The 21,005-nt window shown below is 36.8% G+C and overlaps 1 protein-coding gene across 13 annotated transcripts in view; it reads right to left on the reverse strand.

Annotated features, from left to right (window-relative positions):
* The window catches only part of RPGRIP1L (RPGRIP1 like), a 73,846-nt gene that overhangs the window by 51,068 nt on the left and 1,773 nt on the right, over nt 1-21,005 (reverse strand). For 5 of the 13 annotated variants that reach the window (XR_010465891.1, XR_010465892.1, XM_065028659.1 and 2 more), the window contains exons 3-9: nt 20,094-20,185; nt 18,376-18,467; nt 17,448-17,592; nt 14,819-15,117; nt 11,026-11,125; nt 9,951-10,094; nt 3,795-3,900 (exon numbers count right to left, since the gene is read on the reverse strand). Coding sequence is in view for 9 of the 13 variants with exons in the window: in XM_065028659.1 (XP_064884731.1) it covers nt 3,795-3,900; nt 9,951-10,094; nt 11,026-11,125; nt 14,819-15,117; nt 17,448-17,592; nt 18,376-18,460 (879 nt within the window). In the remaining 4 variants the exon portion in view is untranslated. Of the gene's footprint in view, nt 1-3,780; nt 3,901-9,950; nt 10,095-11,025; nt 11,126-12,134; nt 12,676-14,818; nt 15,118-17,447; nt 17,593-18,375; nt 18,468-20,093; nt 20,186-21,005 lie in introns of those variants that run through there. The other 8 variants (XM_065028657.1, XM_065028661.1, XM_065028658.1 and 5 more) reach the window with 5 other exon arrangements.

Genomic DNA, 21,005 nt, shown 5'->3' on the forward strand with positions numbered 1-21,005 from the left:
AGCTGAATGTGAATCCTGTACAAATTGTTTAGGTTCACATGCAGCCTGAATATCCTAGAAACAAAGAAAAATCCCACAGAAAAAACAATCCCAAACCTGATCCTCAGCCTCTCATATCTCATTTCTCAATAAGAAAAATATTAGCAATCAGTCTTATTTCAGAGAGACAATGAAGTACATTACTAATCATTTTTTCAGAGTCTTTGAGTACTCTATATGTGTGAACTGTATTTCAATAACTTCAAAATTACACCTTAAAAATCATTCCTTTGTACTCTTTGAATTTCTCTACAAATTCTTCCTTTCTCCTCAAAATCAGAATCCTTACTGTTTCTAACTCTTCAAACTGTCCATGTGAGCTCATCTTTTCTTCCCCCATCTCTCAGTTCCATTTTTTTATCCTGAAGTTCTTTTCCATTTCAATAACTTGTGTCACTCTAACCCAGGAGATGTGACCAAAACCAGCCCCACACCTTGGCAAAGCTGCCTTTCATAGATCATTTCACCCTTATCTTCCCCAAATTTCCAAAACAGTTGAAAACAAATTCCACCACATCTATTCTACTGACACATCTAATTAAAAGTACAATAATTTCCTCCAGAAAAATCTCCTTGCTTCAACGTCACTCTAATCCTTCAGTGTCTCCATTACTGTCATTATAATTTTTGATTAATTTTCCTCACTAACTTTAAGGGGACTGTGACTTCACCCTCATTGTTATTTTGTTTTTCCAAAATGTATTCTTTACCTGGATATTCTCCCATATCTGAGGGTTCTCTCAGCACTTTTTTTTTTCCATTATGCCCAAACTGTTTTCCATCCTGCTCTCCCTGCAGTACCCCAAGACTCGGTTCACAGCAACAATTGGGATGATTATTTTAGTTCAACATTTCTAGTCTGGAATTTTATTTCTTTGGGAAACATCCCTTGATATTGGCATCAATTAGAAATAACTCACAGAATCCCAGAATGTCAGGGGTTGGAAGGGCCCTGGAAAGCTCATCCAGTGCAATCCCCCCATGGAGCAGGAACACCCAGATGAGGTTACACAGGAAGGTGTCCAGGCGGGTTGGAATGTCTGCACAGAAGGAGACTCCACAACCTCCCTGGGCAGCCTGGGCCAGGCTCTGCCACCCTCACTGAGAAGAAGTTTCTTCTCAAATTTAAGTGGAACCTCTTGTGTTCCAGTTTGAACCCATTACCCCTTGTCCTACTGTTGGTTGTCACCAAGAAGAGCCTGGCTCCATCCTCGTCACACTCACTCTGTATGTATTTGTAAACATTAATGAGGTCACCCCTCAGTCTCCTCTTGTCCAGCTCCAGAGCCCCAGCTCCCTCAGCCTTTCCTCACACGGGAGATGCTCCACTCCCTGCAGCATCTTGGTGGCTGCGCTGGACTCTCTCCAGCAGTTCCCTGTCCTGCTGGAACTGAGGGGCCACAACTGGACACAATATTCCAGGTGTGGTCTCCCCAGGGCAGAGCAGAGGGGCAGGAGAACCTCTCTGACCTACTGACCACCCCCTTCTAACCCACCCCAGGTACCATTGGCTTCCTGGCCACAAGGGCCCAGTGCTGGCTCATGGTCACCCTGCTGTCCCCAGGACCCCCAGGTCCCTTTCCCCTACGCTGCTCTCTAATAGGTCATTCCCAGCTTATACTGGAACCTGGAGTTGTTCCTACCCAGATACAAGACTTGCCTTTGTTATATTTCATTACATTTCTCCCCGCCCAGCTCTCCAGCCTGTCCAGGTCTCTGATGGCAGCACAGCTTCCAGTGTCAGCCACTCCTCCTACCTTGGTGCCATCAGCAAACTTGCTGACAGTCACTCTGTTCCCTCATCCAAATCATTGTTGAATATATTGAACAATATAGGCCCCAGTACTGACCCCTGAGGCACTCTACTCATTTAAAGAAAATGGATATACACCTCCTTGAAAAATGACATGAATGAACACGTATGAGGCTTTGAGCAATCTGGTCTAGTGGAAGGTGTCCCTGCCCACAGAAGGGTGGTGGAACTGGATGAGCTTTAAGGTCCCTTCCAACCCAAACCATTCTATTTTTCTACGATAAACTGCTCTCAATTACAGTTGTGAAGTCTGTAATTAAAGCATATAAATATGCCAATGGGATAATATATAATCCAAACAGTTTCAGGGTCCTTCCGAGCAGATTGCACAATTCCTTTCTCTAACTGGCTGTATTAAAATTATTTATCAAAAAACCTGTCCTGTAAATGTTTGGTAGCAAGCTCAAGTTCAATATCATTATATGGAGCAGGACTAGAGGCTCTTACAATTCTGTGGTTTCACACTTCGGCCTGACTCAAGTTCAAAGATGAACATGGAGCAATGATACGACTATTAACTGGTAGAAGCCAAAAGTAAATTATAACGAACTCATAAGTCATAAAAATTATCAAGATAAACATAAAAAAAATACTAAAAACTGTTCTGTTGATAAATACATGCTTTCTAAATAAGAAATTTTGGAGTTTTCAGTTATTCACATTTAGTAGACATGTTTTAAACATTCAAACGGAAATGGGAAAAAAATTTATATCCATTATTTTGGAAAAAAAAAAAGAAAAAAAGACAAAACATGCTCAACCTTTTAAAAAATGCAGCTTTCACTGTGAATATTAAAAACAATGTCTTCAAATACCAGTTTGAATCCCAGGCATGTGTTTCTATTCAGCTGCTGCCAAGGAAGAGGCACAAGTACTTGATGTTTGCTGTAAATTACCAAAAAGTCACATATGATCTAAAATAGAGCAGTTTACTTATCGCTTTCTATTAAAGAACACAAAAAGCCATGTGAAACCTGTCTCCCCTGGAATTTACAATCTACATAGTTCACTCCGTGAAAAATTAGATTTGAGCTACTAACAGAAGAGCTGCTTTGGCAGAGAAGATACAGGTATTACACTGAGGTGGGGGAGGGAAGCAAAGCAGAAATAGAAGCAGAAAAATACAGGAAAAAAGGAATGGAACAAAAATCTAATGCACAAGTGCTATTTAGCATGCTAAAATAACAAGAAGCAGGCAGCGGGAAGAGTTGACAATGATATCTAGTGCTTCCACCTCATAAGGATATTTTATAAAGTTCTATTGCATGTAGGATTCCTACTCACAGGAACTCTCTTGTTTCTGTGCTATTATCACACTACCACTTTCTGTATACACATGTGGTTCTCCAAATACATATGGGAAGCAGCAGAAAAATGCTGTATAACTAAAATCTATTTGGAATCTACCATGCAGATGCATATTGTGGTTATATTTTCATAAAGCTGGTCTTTTTATAAAGAAAAATATATCATTTACAGTAGCCCTCTAAAAGAATTTCCATGAACTTACCAACACGAGTTAAGTCCTAACATCAGAACTCTAAACAGCCAAACCTCCCCAACTTGGTCAAAGACCAATAAAGTGAGGGGCTCTGGTACCCCTTCTTTAATAAATCCAGACATTTAGGTCAAAGCTCTCTTTTTAAATAATAAGGAATCTCTTCAGATAGCCAGACAACTCGGCTCATTCTCCACAATCTGCCCGGGATGGCTTTGCAAATATAATCTTCAAGACCTACTAGACTCCTCTGAAAAAAACCCCAATAAATGGTAAGACTAAAAAACCCTGCACATTTGGAGTAGTTTGGGTGCAATGTATTATGTGGTTCATTTTCATGTACCCAGCATTGACTCAGAATCAAGAACAGTGTATATTTATTTTCCATTTACGCATGCTTATGTGACAAGAGTAAAGGAATGTTACTGACCAAATTGCAATTACCTCTTGAAGCTGGAGAAGTTTTCCTTCCATTGCTGAAAGAGCATTGCTTTTCTCAACCAGCTGCTTACGGACCTTGATCATTTCCACATTGTCCCGAATGTTTAGCCTTCAAAATAGTATTAAAAACAAATGCATGATGAGCTTAAAGATACAAAATGAATTATCTTATTATTTTTGTCTTGAAAAGTTGAAATCCTCGGCAAATCAGCTTTCTACAACATATCTGGGAGAAGATTTAGTATGTAATATGCAAATTACTTTCTTCTTCTATGATCCATATTACACAATTCAAATAAATAAAGTAATACCGCATGAAGACAGAGCAGCTTCAATCAATACATACATACTTCTGCTTATCGTATCAAACTACAGGAAAAGAAAACCATCCTTATACATAAAGGGATTATTTGTTTTCCATTCACTTCTCTTCCACCCCCCAAAGTATTTGGTGCCAGTAGATTACCATTTTATAGAGTTTCCTCTTAGAGTTTGAACTGCTAAGAAAAAGTGACTTAGTAATTTAGACTATAACACCTTAAGGCTGGCATTCAAACAAGCTGCAGGTGTGTCTTAACTACAGGAAAATCACCTAATATCCATGTAGATGTTCCAGATTGTTACAGTTCGAAGATTAATTTGCGAATGTACTGTTTAACAGAAAGGATGTTTAAAATAATTCAAAATTAAAATAAAAATTTATTCCTGATGTTCTTCCTTACTTCAAAGAGTGAAACTAAACCTCATTATTTTCACAGCTTCTTCAAGTACAGGAAGAGAAAACAATTCTGATTAGCATTAATATAAAATATAATAAAATCAAACTAAATCTTTAGCATTTGAAAAGGTAATTTCTCTTCCAATATTTATCTATTTTAGACATATCGTGGGGATTGTCACAATGCCATGCTGGAGCAAGAAAATGCACTACAAAGCTTACACATCTGTAAACCAGCTGAGTATGTGAAATACTTTCCTTTTATTCTGTACAGTATCAAAGCCTATTGTGTTTTGGCATTGCCCAGTTAATTGTCCTTACACAGAAGATAAACACACTCACAAACCTGAGATCTTCCACGACAAACAGCCCTAACGCAACACTTAAACTCTCATGTGTCTAAAACATGTTATCTACACGAATTAAAGTTGTGGTGAGTATAGACAGCAGCACTGTCTCATGCTAGCTATTTAAAAGCTAATGTAGTGGCACGTTTTTATTAATCTTGTTCCACACATCAAACAAAAGGCTCTGATGCCTTCAAAGGCTCTTGTTCTTTTTTTTTTCTCCTTTTTTAAGCAGGGGGCTTTTTAATATTTTTTATTTTTTTTTTTTTTTAAGCAGGGAGCTTTTTTTTTCTTTTTAAGCAGAAAAAGGAGCAGATGATAGTGAAATTTATGATGTACAGATGTAAACCCCATGGCTCCTGACAATCAACATTAACTATTTTTTCAACAGTGAATGAAACAGCATTTGATTTAAACAGGTTTGGAGCACTGATACGAAGTAAATTCTTCAAATTTGGAAGTGAAAAATTACTTTTTATGGGATCATTTCAATTCTTATAAGTGTATTTCTCTCATGAAGTTACTAGCTCCCAAAAGCATGTGCCACTAATTTCTTATTAGTGCATTACATTGATCACAATCTCAACTCTCCTTATAGGCTATAGCAACAAAATTAGTTATCTACAGCACTTCTACAATATTTCTTAGACATTTTTATTTCAATAAATGTCTAGCATCTAGGTATATGACAAGGAGTTTGCTGTTGAAGAACCAAATCACTTCAGATTTCATGGGCAAGGCAAACGCAATTGAGGAAGATTCTGTTGAGAGGATTATTTTTCCTATAAACGGTCACAAACCAGTAGAATAGAACAGAAATTGATTATCTACACAGCTTTCTTCCTCCCACATAGTTGATGTATTCTGCTCCCAGAATACCCATCCAGGTATTCTGATGGAACTTAAAAAAAGGGGTTATATACAGATTCGATATCAAAGTCAGCGCTACCTTCCACTTTGTTCAAATAATAACAAAATCACATATAAGAATAAAGATGTACTAAGATAGCTCATTCAATATTTTCTCTTACTGCCAAAAAAGCTAAAAATTCTGCCACAGAACCTGAAGGTGGACCAGGAGCAGAAATTAGAAACAGAAAAGGAGCCAATATCCTTTTGAGGCAGGAACCTGAATTAACAGGCAGACTGATTTAGCTTTCACACACCTTCTGCCACAAGCACAGAAATCAGGAACATGAAAACTATCTTGCCACTCTAAACCTCATCTTAAAGATAGATTGTTTGAAATGGGAAATAAAGTTAGAAGAAAGTAACTCTTGAAAAAGCTAAGCATTGTGTTTGGGGTTAATGCCTGAATACACCACAGAGAGTTTCTTTCTCAGACCTCTTATCATTTGGATTAAAAGCGTATAGAGTAGGGTCCCTGTAACAGGCTGGGGACCAGCTGTGTGGGAATGGGGACTGATAGCAACCTACCCCAGAAGGAAATGATTAAAGAAAGGATCTTGACCTGCACTGTACAAATTTATGCCAGTAAATCCCAGATGGCTAAGCTAATAAAATTGAGGTCTAATTAAACCACATCCCTTGCATCTTGTCTTTACTTCCATATGAGCAGGACATGGATACAAAACTGAGATCAGTCTTAGAGAGGTCTGACTATTGTATCAACTGGACCAGTAGCTCACAAACTTTCCCCATTCACATTCAGAACACGAAAAACAAGCAAGTATAGAAATATCACCACTGTACGGCTCAGGATCACTTACTCTCTGGCTGGTAAAACAAGCAAAAGGTTTCTAGGCTAATAGTTCTCAAGCACAAGTGGCCAAGATAGACACATAGACTCCCAAGCAGAGAAGAACAGAACATCAGTGTGCAGTACTATGCTTAATTTCACAACGCTTAGAAACTAACAGGATCATATATTTATATACATTATGTTGTTTCCCTTACCTCTTATTCCTTACAGGAAGTCAAATATAAAGGGGAAAAGAGAAAGAAAACAACAATATTTACCTTCTAGTAATAGCTTTATGTTGTAATTGATACTATATTTGCAATAAGCAAAGCATTCAGATTGTATCAAAAGCTTTAACATCTAAGTTATTAAGACTATTTAAATACCAATATGAAATTTAAGTTTGTTTGCCTTGCTAAAGAGTTTTCTACAAATGAAAGTCATGATCTCTATGCAAACTGGTTAAATATGAAAAATCAGATATGGAAATGTAAATACAAAAGTCTGTTTAAAATTAATGATGATTTAGCAAATTCGTCTAGTGTCTCCAAACCCTTTACATAATGCATTGTGACTAACATGTTTTATGTTTTAATCCAGGTCTGCAACACAGCGTGCATCAAATATGGTACTTTTGTCCAAAACCCCACACATTTAATGGTCTGTCTCCAAGTCACGTTGCAGCATAAAATGCAAAAGGAATTCAAAACTGACTGGAAAATAAGTTTTTTAATTAAAATCAATCAAACAAGCTCCCCTCCATCCCCCCAAATATGCAAATACCAAGTACCTGTTTCAAAAATGCATTTTGGGGTGGCTTTAAAAATTAAATTATTTCAAACCAGCTGCTTACAAAATGTAATTGTTCAGATGTAATATTTTAACTTGCGCACTGCTTATCATAGACATCAAACCATGAGGTTATTATGGTTTTGGTCATATTTAAATTAAAAACAGCCACGCTAAATGCAGTTAAATTTTGTACATAAGAAAATGTGTTTAGTCTAACAACCCACAGGCCAAGCTTTTCCCTTAAGTCAGAATTATATACTCCTGAAACAATCTCTAATGAAATATTGAAATATTTTAAGCAATGTTACACCAACCATCTCAAGGACTACACTGCATATGAACTCAGCTCTCTTACGCAGCTCTTGTGTTGTTAGACAGAAACTGTAGTGAAGCTGCAAAGGCAGATTTAAAATATTACTGGATTTGTTGTGGGTATAGGACTCAGGATAATTACTATTTCCCTTACCACTGAGGGATCAATGATTAACAAGCATGGCTGCTTTACTAACTGGAATCTACAGTTATTTCAATCACAAGAATTTCTTAATCATGTAGCAGAATAAAGGATGTTTTCCTCAAGTTTGAAAGTAACGTAAATTTTGTTAACACCAGGCTGAGGTCAAATGGTAACCTAGTATGAAGACTGGTAGAAGCACATTTATTATATCCTTTTGGTACTATATACTTCCTAAAGATTTTCAACAGATTAACTGTCTTTGGGTAGTACTGTAACTAGACGGCAGCCAAGTGTACCCTTACAAAACATAAGAAAATGCTGTTGATTTTACCAGAATTCAAAGCCATGAGTTGCAAAGATGAAATAAGATTACACCAGTCACCCAAATTTCCAATATTTCCTTTAATACTGCAGCATTGACAGTTTCTTCTCTGAAGATCAAAAATAAGAATTACATAGAACCTATAAATCTATTTGTGTCAGCAAACAACTAATATAGACTGTTCTAGATAGCAGCTACGAGGCTTCCAAGAAAGCAAGCTAATTAAAATCTCCTAAAGATAATATGTATAGGTACCTATGGTCACAGTTTAAACCTGGAGAGAACAGTATCTCTCCAAGTTCTGGTTCTGTTTCATTCAGCATACAAAAAAATACAGCTTGAAAAAATGGGGATTAAAAGCCGTCCATAAAGTGTTCTAGTGGCAAAATTACAGAACTTGCACTATTCGAGATATGCACCAGTGGACATTTTTCCATTTCTTCCCTGTTGTCTTCAGCCAAAACCACTAATTCTTACATACGTAATGTATATTTTACCTGGTTTCAAACAAGAAAGAAATGGAAATAATTCCAGAACTTCAAACATGAATTCACAGATTGTGGCTGAGGTCCAGTATTATGGACTGTATACAAGTAATTTGATCAACGTAGACAAATAAGGATCTGCACTACCTTTATAGCCTGACTTTATTGAAGGATTTTTAGCTGAATTTGAAGTGGATCTTGAAAACTCCTAAAAAAATTCACAGAAACATGGTAGCTGACATCAAATTCAGAAGTTCTGTTCAGTTTCTGACTGCTGTACTTAAAGAATGGTGTTTATCTATGGAAAAATTAAGCACAGTTGTTCTTTGAGATTTGTATTGGATTATTTTCAAATAATGAAAAAAAATCTTCTAAATACTTTCTGAATTCATTGTAGGCACAGACTAAGTAATTATTTATGATAGCAACTTCTTTAACATATTTAAACTATATAAAGGAAATTCTGAATAGGGGAGACTTACGACTTTGTGAATTATTTAATAGCAAACATTATGATGTATTATTTATGTAGCACTACTGATGCACAAAAGAATGGTCCCATAATAACGAGGTCCCTCTCTTGAAAGGCAGTCAAAGAACTGACCACATATTTCTCATCCAAGCAGAACGTCCATTGAAATCAAATGCGTAAGGAACACGTGATCACGCCATATTAGATTCTCAACACAATTAAAAGTAACATACTGCAATTGAAAAAGTCAAAAGAGGGAAAATGTATGCAAAGTTTTATCATTTTGCATATATTTTTTGCAAAAGTGAAAGAAAAAAGATTAAAACTAAGAGGCTTTACTGTGAAACACATTCCGCAGGCATGTTTGCCCAGCTTTATTTCACAGCACAGCTATACCATATTCCTTCAAAAATTTGCTAATCTACCCTTGCAGGGCCATTATTTTTCTAAATGTGTAGACTCCAAATTATCAGTGAGCATTAATGAACATTCAATTATCCACTATGAACCTATATCTAAAATTTGCTAAGAACTATGTTGAGGAAACAAGAAATGATTAAAATTGAATGAGTTGAACCTCAATTGAATCTGAATCAACTGGAAATGAATTATCTAAAATGGTAATTATGAACCGCTTTGTTTATTTGTGAAAAACCATAATAACCTATTATCATAACAATCTCCTTGCTTAGAATTATCCACGGCTATTTGGTAAAACATTTTATGACTTAGTTTCACCAAAGGAAAAACATGAATAAAGCACATATTTCTTAACAGAACAAGTAATTTTCACAGTTAGATATAAACATTATGACATAGCTCTGCTAATGCTTCCACCATGGAGACTTCTATGTTTCACAATACCTTTGGCTTGTGGTTTCTTGCTCTTTCAGCCGTAAGACGGATTCTTCAATCTCCTTTTCTGTCCTTCTCAGCTGACTCACAAGTATCTCTCTGGAATGTTCCAATTTCTCAATGTGCTCCTTTTGTGATTCAATAACTGTCTCCCTGCAAGTACAAAGATCTTATGTTCCAAAACCAGGTAAGTATTTAATAAAAGAAAACAATTAAATGAATACTCAGGAACGAAAACAAAATTAAAAGTGTTCAGCAAAATTTGTATTTCTAATGAGAGAGTGCAACTTACTATTAAAATAGAGGTCACCACAGGAAAAGCTGTGAATAGTACCATAGGTAACTAATTCAACCACATTATCCAACACATCACAAGCAACATAATACTCTTAAAATAAATGTTTATGTGGACTAAACAACGTTTAGCAGAACCTAGCTGAAAATATCATTTCTACTTCCTTATACTCTATATTAAACATACCCTCCCCCTAATCCATTAGTACCAAGTGTTTTCTGAAAAGGAAAACACCATTACGAGCTACCAAAACAATAGGAGATCTTCAATGTATGGAGAAATTAGAGAAATCTTTAAGATTTTATGCTGAATTAGGTAACTTTATGCAATAAAATCAGACGATGTGTCTGTAACATTGGAATTTATCCAGTCAATGCAAGTAAAAAAGAAAGGTAGAAAGCTACAGGGATCAGAGTCTGAATATCTTTCAGTGGGCCACAACTTTGATTTTCTTGACAAGTTACATTGGTAATAATTGGGCAGCTAAGATTCTTTTTGCTTTTGTCAGCATTGCATCCTGGCAAAAAGGGAGGCTCACTACTGAATATCCATTTTAACTTCCAGCCAAATTCTTATGTACCTACATTTTGCAGCCTAAATTCCTGATTCTGTGTCTTCCTTATCATAAACCACTTCTGCATTGTTACCAGTGTTACTGTTGTCATATCCAAAAACTTCATTTTCTGAAGTAAAAACTTCTGAAAAGTGTCTTTTTTTTTTTTTTTCTTCAAGAAAACCACAAGTTTTAACAGTTACAATGACAAAAATTAAGAAACATAAGAATCATACAAATTTCTTATTTCAGCCCTTGAATCCTCCAGCAGACCCTGCCCATCTCTGGGGAGTATAAGACTAGGTGATCTCACTTCTAAATCTGGAAATTTCATCCCTGAAAACAAAGAAAAGATAAATTTTTGCCATGCTGAATGAAAAAGCAAAACAAACTCTATCCAGTACAAACACTTGCAACTCACATATAGATGCCATAAAAAAGTACTTTTATATCAAATTTGCATGGAAAGAGATAATCAGAGTATCTGCAACATTGCTGTAAAATTTGAGCTATGGGCAATACAGCATGTACTGTTCAACAGAAGTGTTAAAAACGTGTCTTGAAATGTTTTTCTTAGAAGATTTTACTTTTAAAACAGAGAACAGAGATGGTATCTTCAAAGAACAGTATCAATATTACTAAACGCAAACTTGTAATCACTTTGATAGCACAAAGTCACAAGTGTCATTTACCTAGACAAGCAACTACAGGACCATTTTAGCAGCAGCACAAATAATTTCCTTACATTCTTTGGAAGCATACTAAGTCCTTGGAGAAGAAGAAAAGTGAGAAATTACTTCAGGAACAATTGTTAGTTTAGGAGCAAAAGTAATAGTTTCTCCAAATATTTATCTTTCTTCAGCAAGAAGAAACTAATGCAGTTTTGAGGAGGGACCAAACTATGCATTAAATTTCAAATACAGCATTAAGGCTGCCATCCCTCAGTCCCCTAAAATGAGTCACTTGGGTTCAAGGCACAACAATACCAGAAGGTTCACAAAATGACTGCAAAAAAATTTACCTGCTTTGCATTTGTGCTGAGTATTACTTTAAGTATTACTTTAAAGTATTTGTAACTATGATATATACATTTGCACACATATATATGCCTAGAGTGTATATATATTTTTCGTTCGAATCATGATGTATCTTAGGGGGTTGTACTCAATAAAGAAAGTAGAAACCAGTGAGTATTTGGTGCACATACATACTTGACCACATCTTTTGGATCTACTTGCTACGGTATTTGTAAACCAGCCAAACACAAAGCATATACAGAAAGGTGTATTTATTATTTGTGGTTTCTTCTTGCCTCTTCATGCCCTGAATTTTTCCAGGCACTCACTTGATTTTTGGAGAATTGCTCTGAATATTTTCTGAGCTGCACCAAAAATGTTTTGATATTCAGCCTCATGGTTCCACAGAGCAATCTGAGAATCCAGCAGCCTTTAAAGACAGGAGGCACATACCCGACACCAGCCTGCAAGGTTTATTATCACTAATCAAAAGGACAGGATGAGAAAGCACACATAAGAAAAACATGAATCATCCTGTGCTAATGAATACTATAGAAAACATTACCTGACCATCTGGAAGACAACACTACTGTGCCCAAGTTCTGAATATAGGTTACTGGATTTTTAATAACAGTCTTTGGAAAGTGTGTTCAAGAAACTGCATATTCATAGCATTCAACTGATCTGAATCCCTTCTAGTTTGGACACAGTCTTAGAACTGAGATAGTCATACTAGAACTTCCATGAAATTTCTGAATGTTATTATCTGAACTGGATGTCCTGTGGACAATTACTCAATATATTCATCAACAATTTGGATGAGGCAATAGAATGTACTATCAGCAAGTTTGCTGATGGCACCAAGCTGGGAGGAGTGGTGACACTGGAAGCTGTGCTGCCATCAGAGACCTGGACAGGCTGGAGAGTTGGGCAGGGAAAAATGTAATGAAATATAACAAAGGCAAGTGTAGAGTCTTGAATCTGGGTAGGAACAACTCCAGGTTCCAGTATAAGCTGGGAATGACCTATTAGAGAGCAGTGTAGGCGAAAGGGACCTGGGGGTCCTGGGGACAGCAGGATGACCATGAGCCAGCACTGGGCCCTTGTGGCCAGGAAGGCAAATGGTACCTGGGGTGGGTTAGAAGGGGGGTGGTCAGTAGGTCAGAGAGGTTCTCCTGCCCCTCTACTCTGCCCTGGGGAGACCACATCTGGAATATTGTGTCCAGTTGGGGCCCCACAATTCTAGAAGGACAGGGAACTGCTGGAGAGAGTCCAGCGCAGGGCAACAAAGATGCTGAAGGGAGTGGAGCATCTCCCGTGTGAGGAAAGGCTGAGGGAGCTGGGGCTCTGGAGCTTGGAGGAGACTGAGGGGTGACCTTATTAATGTTTACAAATATACAAAGGGTGAGTGTCACGAGGATGGAGCCAGGTTCTTCTCGGTGACAACCAATGGTAGGACAAGGGGTAATGGGTTCAAACTGGAACACAAGAGGTTCCACTTAAATTTGAGAAGAAACTTCTTCTCAGTGAGGGTAACAAAACACTGGACCAGGCTGCCCAGGGAGGTTGTGGAGTCTCCTTCTGTGCAGACATTCAAAACCCACCTGGACACCTTCCTGTGTAACCTCATCTGGGTGTTCCTGCTCCATGGGGGGATTGCACTGGATGAGTTTTCCAGGTCCCTTCCAACCCCTGACATTCTGGGATTCTGTGAACTCTTTTTTTCTTCCTTTCCTCATGTTCTCTTCAGTTTAAGAATCAATGCCTCAATCAACGTGGTCCCAATCCTAGTTCTCCACAGGACATCTTTGATCTGAATCTGTTCTTATGTCAAGAGCAGTCCTCACCACATGCCTTATCAACATGGCTCTCTAATCCTTGAACCAAGTTGCTTTTTTCCCCTCTGCTAGCACTGGGCCTGAATACATTTATTATATTTCTAGCCTATTTTCGCATTGTTAAAATCAACAACAACAAAAAAGATTTTGGGAATAAAACTGAAATAGAACAATTTGGGAATAAAACAATTCATGGCATAAGTGTGAAAATGTAGGTGTATTTAAAATGTCAAAACTTGCATTGTATTCAAATTTAAGAAGTGGTAGAGCCAATTGCTTTTTATTGCCTGTCTGAAAACATGAGAATTGTTTCTGCTTTCATACTTCAGAAAAAAACAATGTAACCAAAATAAAGACTGGTGGAAGGGTGAGATGGAGAAAAAACATGACAGAACTGCCTACCAGCCTGATCCATAGCTTGTAGAAGTTAAGGAGACAATTCTGCTGACTCAGTTTTGAATCAGTGCCGACATAGTCACCTTTTTTTCAACTTTTCATCTGTACAGTGTACAAGTCAACTGAGTACAACTACTTCTACAAATGTTCACATGAAAATAGAAAGGTTTAAAAGTGTAATTTCCAAATGTAGTTACCATAAATAAAGGACAGAGACTGCCTTAAGCTCTAGGTCTTAACAGTAAAAGGCATCATTAAAGATGGCTGCATTGTGGTATTTGCTTTCAAAAGTCCACACATGTAATAGATTTTTCAAGTCTGCACTGTTGTCCACACGTGTATCAAAGACCAGAACAAACCTTGATATTAAAAAAGGAAAAACATGTGCAAACAAACTACAGATGTAAAACTTTGTTATAACATGGTAACACTAAACTTTTTCATATACTTCTTTTATAAGCCTTTAACATGTAGAGAAGTTATATACTAAGAAAGTCCTGTGATTTTAACTGTCAGATAGCTTGCTCAATAACTACTTTGTTTTCAAATCTGTACATTTGTTTTACCTCTACCACTGAGGATCTCAAAATAAGGACTTCAAAGGCAAACGAGTTATCATGACTGCTATAAATAAATACAAGAAAAATGAGGAAGAACATCATTCTGCCTCCAGGCACCATTGCCCACTGACCAACAGCAAAGGGTATGTACTTACTACAGTGAAGCAATAATTAGTGATATGTATATAAACCACTCTTTTTAATGAAGGTGAATGATACCTTTCTTTGCGTGCTCCAGCACGCCGGCAGCCTCGCTCACTTTTTTGAGACCAGTGTTAACACGTGGTTGAACGTAGCTGTACGGACAAGGCCTGTGGCCTTGGATCTGCAGCTGCTGTTTAGTGGAGATGAGTTTGCTGCGGAGGCTCTCGTTTTGTTTCTCGAGCTCCCGAACTCTCTCTTGCAAATGCTCAATCATCTCTTCCAGCTCCACAGCCTGACCCAGCCGCTTGGGGCCGCCACCAACCTGTTCAGACCTTTTTTTATCATTAACCAGCCGTATTAACTTGGTGGCCATTCTGGGGAAAATAATAAAAAAAGATGAAAAAGAATGTGAAAAGTCAGCATAAAAAGCATTCTGTTGAAAGGAACATAATCACTGTGAAGACTTCAGCATAGAACCTGAATAATAAATTTCAGGTTTTGATATAACTATTACTGCCTGTGAAGAACTCTTTGAAGATAATTGAAACCACTGTGCAGCAATCTGCTTTATAGCACTGACAAATAACAGTTTCCTAAGGCTTATCATTTAAGGTTAGTAAAGAGAGGACACATATTTACTCCATATGCTGCTTAAATGTAATTTTTAACGCATGACCTTATAAAAGAACCTCTGCATGCTGTTAAGTAAAGTTACAGATTTGGGATGTGGTGGGGCAAATTATAAAAGCTAAAATTCCACAAAACATTCAACTATTGAAAGAATGTCTATAATATACAACGTTCCAATGATGTATAATTTCTACTATTTTAGGATTTGAATATATATTTCAGTTCTAAAATGTCTAAAATCTAGAGGTGGAGATATTTAGAAGGCACTCCGGAAAAAAAAGACTTAATCATTCTCATTATCATACTCAATTTTATACTTGGTAAATATTAACAATGTGCTTCGGAGCAGGAACGGTTAGCTGAAGAATAGAATTAGATACAGAGGGTATGGTTTTCATCTGTCTTTAAAAGGATACAAATTTTGCTTTTGGCATCTCAAGAATTGTACCTTTGATTTCCTTTAGTTTTGATAAACATTGGTAAGCTAGAACAAAAGGCAGAGAGGGCACACGGGGGTGATGTAATATACAAGAACAGAAAACATACCCAGCAGTGAAAGGAAAAAACTTGGCATATAAAGAAAGAAAAGGTGGCTTTGATGAGAGAGACAAGTTCAAGACTTTACAAAATTGGTCGCACATCTTCAAGACCTGTATCTAGTTAACAGGAAATCTATTTTTGCAGGCACAGAAAGAAAATTGAAAATAAGGACACAATTTGTTTAAAGGGGCTTGTTTTATTTTTGTATACTTGTGGACAGAAGCTTCTACTTAAAAGAACAAAAGTGAAACAAAAAAAATCCATAATAGCTTTAGGATGTCACAGAATGTTACTTGCCTGTAAGCAGGTTTTATGTTTGGCTGCCCTTTTTTTTTTTTTTTTCAATGTACTTCTACCGCAAATTCATTCCGATCTTTCAGTAACAAGGGTTTTAGCAGGAGGGATGCTGGGAAAGAAACTTAGCTTGAGGAGTTCAGATTTTTCTCCGGCAATCTAGACAAACACTGTACTTTTTATTTTCTGTGCTTTAAAATAGGTATTCCAATTTGGGCATTCTGTGTAATTTTACCTAAGGGGATGACGAATACATTTGATCAGTTATCTAACAGCAACACAGAAGTGCCATCTGGAAGAAGCAAACAGTTCAGTTGTTCCACCATCTTGTATTTGACAGTAGCCTGACAAAAGACAGAAGTTATGCCACGCTGGTCCATTTGAGCCTGACTCACCGGGTTCTGAGTCAGAAAGAAAGAATGTTTCGGACTTTATGAAAGTATTAAATAGTCCCATTACAGAGGCAGTATCTTCAGATGCCCTTTTATGAATTGGTTAGCTCCTGACCAGAAGTTAGCTTAGATGCAGCATGATTTTATTAGCTTAAGTACAGCACCATGTGAACACAGAATCCCTGGTGCTTTCAGATTAATTAGCCCTCCTGGAATACAGTAACACCATGAACAACTCTGCTGGGTCCAGATTGTTTTGCCAGCACAGCACTAAGTTTAGTAATAACCCTAAAGTTGCTTGCCTATGTTTGGGTACGCTGTGTTCCCCAGGATACTTGGGACTCCTTCAATGAAGTTACCTATTACCGTGAATAAAGGAGGGCTGAACATAATTATAAAGATATTTTAGGTTTAACTAGACAATAAAAGGCTAGATACTAGTCAACTTCTTGGAGGACAGAGAAGGACACAAAAAGGGGCAGAATCTGTCTGTACAGGCCATTTTGATTCTAGGATGAAATACCTGATGAATAATGAGGCTTCTATAGGCTCTTTTCCAGTTCCCAAAATAGCTGTTGTATTTGTACTCAGCACAGCTATGAACCCAAGGTACCCACTCCTAAGTATTACGTCTCTACATAGAGAAGTAATACTGTCCTCTGCAAAAAGTACCCCACACATCATCAAGACAACCAGAAATCAATAAAAAAATGAATTCCAATGAATGATTTTTTGCTACTGCTTTAAAAAGTGCTCCGAGAGGAATCAGCATGATTTTTCATTGTTGATAACACTTTAGAGGGCAAAAACATTATTGTGAGCTAAAATAAAAACATTAAAACCCATACCTTTTAATTTTCTCCTCTTGCTTATTTGCATGCTGTTTGAGTAAGATGTTCTCATCACGTAAACAAAGAAGTTTGTCTTCCAGTTCCTTTCGACTGATTTGTGATACAGCTTGTCGAGCTTTTGCATTCTGTGTATTCGATGTTTCTACCCAAACCAAGACAACTTTAAATTACCTTCAATACATTCAATAACATGTAATCAAAGTCTAACTCACTTTGAAATACTGAAAAAAAGTAATAATGAAAGTTTTAAAATAATTTGATATTTTACACTTCTATGAGGCTGTTGATTATTTTTTTCAGGTTTATTGACATATTAATCACTGCCTTTTTCCTACTTTTCACACAAAAAAAGTATTTCAAATGATACATCAAACTGATTACCTGCTAGACAACATAAAGAAAATAGTTTAGCAAGTAACAAGGTACTGTCAAACATACTGAAATAAGACGAGCATTACCACAAAGATACTTTCTAATCTGTTTCAAAGTTAACATACTCTCTCAAAGCTTGAAAAGATTAACTCACAATTATGTAAATTTACTCAGATACAAGACCAAGCCCAGCAGTTCCATTCTAATAACAGCTGAGTAACATATCAGAATTGCATGGTACTTTTAGCTTCCGTTTTGTTAAACAGGTCTGGACTTGTCCTCAATTCACCAAGCAAGTTCTCTTTTCTTCTCGAAGGATGAAGGTTATAGCTCAATGAGATTTCCAGTTTCTAGAATATCACAGCAACTCGCCTCTTTTAACAAGCAACATGAGCACAGAACAGGTCATAGTATCTTTCAGAATTCAACCCAGATTTTGAATGGTATTTGAATTTCATTTTGTGAGTGGGAATGTCAGAAACATTTTTAGAAAGAAACTAAAGAAGCCACTGATCAAAGTCTGTAACTGTAATAAATAGCAGCTGGTACAAACCTTGTAATCTTCCGATTCCAGCTACAGTTAGACCCACGTCTCTCACAGGCAGGTCCCCCACAGTTTCATCAGCTGGAACAGACATGGCTTATCTACGGATAACAAAATTCAAAAGAAATTCTTCTCTATCTGGAACGTAAACTGTGAGACTAAAGTCAACTACAATACATCATATAAAATGAAGCAAAAAAGTAACAACAGATTCTCTGAAATGAGTCCTACATTACTGTGAATGCTGCTATCTCAACTGTATCGCTCAGAAGACAATCTAAACTTTCAAGTTCAACATTACGCCAGTTTTAACCTATTAACAAAATACGGCTCCTTTGTTACGCAATAGCTCCAATTCAATTCAACGTATGTGGAACTAGCTTTTTTAAGCTCTAGTTCAGTTGTCTTCAGCAATCTTCGGGCTAAGGCTATATTTCTAAGTGTATGTGGGAGGGGGACCTGTGGGTTCTTATTGTTTTTGTTTTGTTTTTAATTGTTTGTTTGTTCATTTTAAGACAGGTCAAAGCTTAAGGCATCAACTTGTGAGTAATGCCATCTTCCACATTTTGAATGGGACTCTTTGGAACAGAGGAGCTGGGGGTTATAAAGTCATTTCAGTGTTGCCTACCATTCTCTTAGTCTTCTTTCAATCACTGTCATAAGAGGAATTACTTCCTAAGATAGACACTCTCCTATGAATGATCCTCATAAATCTGAACATATTTCTTTCTTGAGGCAATAGAAAGCTTAGCTAAATGACAAAGTGAGATTAGGAAAGTGTTAATGTGAGAAAGTAGTCCATTTGTTTCAGCGTAACATATGAAGATACTTGTTAACAACTACTGTTTCTTCTCTTCTATTGCAGAAAATTACATGCCGGCCATAGTGTCAAGTAAGGCTGAAACAGCACGGAAAGAGAGACATGAAGTCCTTTGTGCAGTCTTTTTCCCTCTATTGTTACACTCTTCAAGTGGTATAAATCCTTTGTGAATCTAAAAACATCCAGGAAAGCATTGGGAAATTAACAATGATGTTACTAAAGAGGACAAAAGTGACACAACACAACCCACAGACATTCCTTGAAGTATCTGTTAAGTCTGTCATAACCAAAACTGCTGCTAAAGAGCTGCCTTTCTTCTGCCAGTAGAGACTTTTACCAAACAACTCTCCTTATGGCTTTGTCCAAAAGGAACGAAAAGGATTAATGGAAGTTTAGTTTCTAACAAGTCAATCTTATTTTCTTTTTTTTTTTTTTTTTAATCATTAAAATTTAGGATCAAGTATTATTTCCAGCTTTCACTATTTCTAACAACCTGACCACATTTTTCTTTTATGTGGAACAAATGTTTCTGTGTCATGACTGTTGAAATGCCCGAACTGATCTACACTTGCCGATTAGCCATAAGGTTACAGTTTCAACGCTGTCAGACACTGAACCAAAGAATACTGCTTCATGATGTTGAGGTCCATGGCATGCAGGCCTTGGAAGAGATGGAGCAATCCTGATGACAGATCCGTATCAAGTGGAATCCAGCTCCTCAGTGTTCTCAGCTATTTTTGTGTTATTTGTACAAATCCCTCAACGCATTTTTGTAATTTGTTAAATTAGCGCTACCTGCAGTCGTTGACTTCACTCAGCTGTAGGTTGATTGTTGTGGTCATTATTATACGTCACTGTATCAGTATCACTACAGGAACTGAGATGAAAGTGAAACAAAAACCTTAACCTCTAGATGATCAATCCTAATTTGGTTCAAGATGGTCACAAGGAGAAGATGCTACCATTATGTCTTCTAGGATGTAGTCGTCTTAGTCTTCACTAATCAAAAATGTCAGGGTTTTTTGGCAAATTTTAGAGAGGTGAAGAGATAAACAAATATTTTAATCAGCACGACTCCATAACACTTGTGATCTATTAAAATCAATCTTCAAAACTTCAGCACAATAACAAGGACAGACAAATGTTACTGTTTTTCACTATTTGTCACTTACTAAAGAAACTTTGCTATGGATAAACCACCTTGTTATTTTCAGTGTGAAAGAAATCCATTCATTTATAAAACAAAGACAAAATAACACATGCTTGTCCCTCAAATAAACAAACAAAAATCCCCTTGTCAGTAGCAGCAAAAAAACCCACAGAAATATTTAAGTTGTAATCAAACAAACATAGCAGGGCTGTACACAAAAGTCACTTTCTACCAGCAACAGGACATGACTTGAAGAAAAGTGACAAAGTAAAGCTGATATGCAATTAAAGTCCCGCAAAACTTAGAAAGTTGAAATTTTCAAAAGTAGAAGGAAGAATTAGTTGTTTCATTTTAATTACAAAGTGACAAAAATTAAGTATTCAGCTTTCTGTCCTGGGCCACAGGAAAAGTAAAAAATAAATTAACTGTTTTTATGAAGAAGAGTGTTTTTAGATAGAAATAGTACAAACCTGCCTCCTGGTTTTAGGAGGCAAAATATAATTACAGCTTTAGAATTTGGCCTGGCAATTTATTTGCCTCATTAGTAACATAAGATCCACCTATGTCATTACTAATCACTCACAATCATAATTTATGCTGCTTCTCTGAGAGAGGATGCTTCAATCAGCAAATCATGTGCTACATATGTTAGTTACTATTGAACATTGC

This window comes from Columba livia, chromosome 13 (genome assembly GCF_036013475.1).
Source record: "Columba livia isolate bColLiv1 breed racing homer chromosome 13, bColLiv1.pat.W.v2, whole genome shotgun sequence".
Classification (NCBI taxonomy): domain Eukaryota; kingdom Metazoa; phylum Chordata; class Aves; order Columbiformes; family Columbidae; genus Columba; species Columba livia.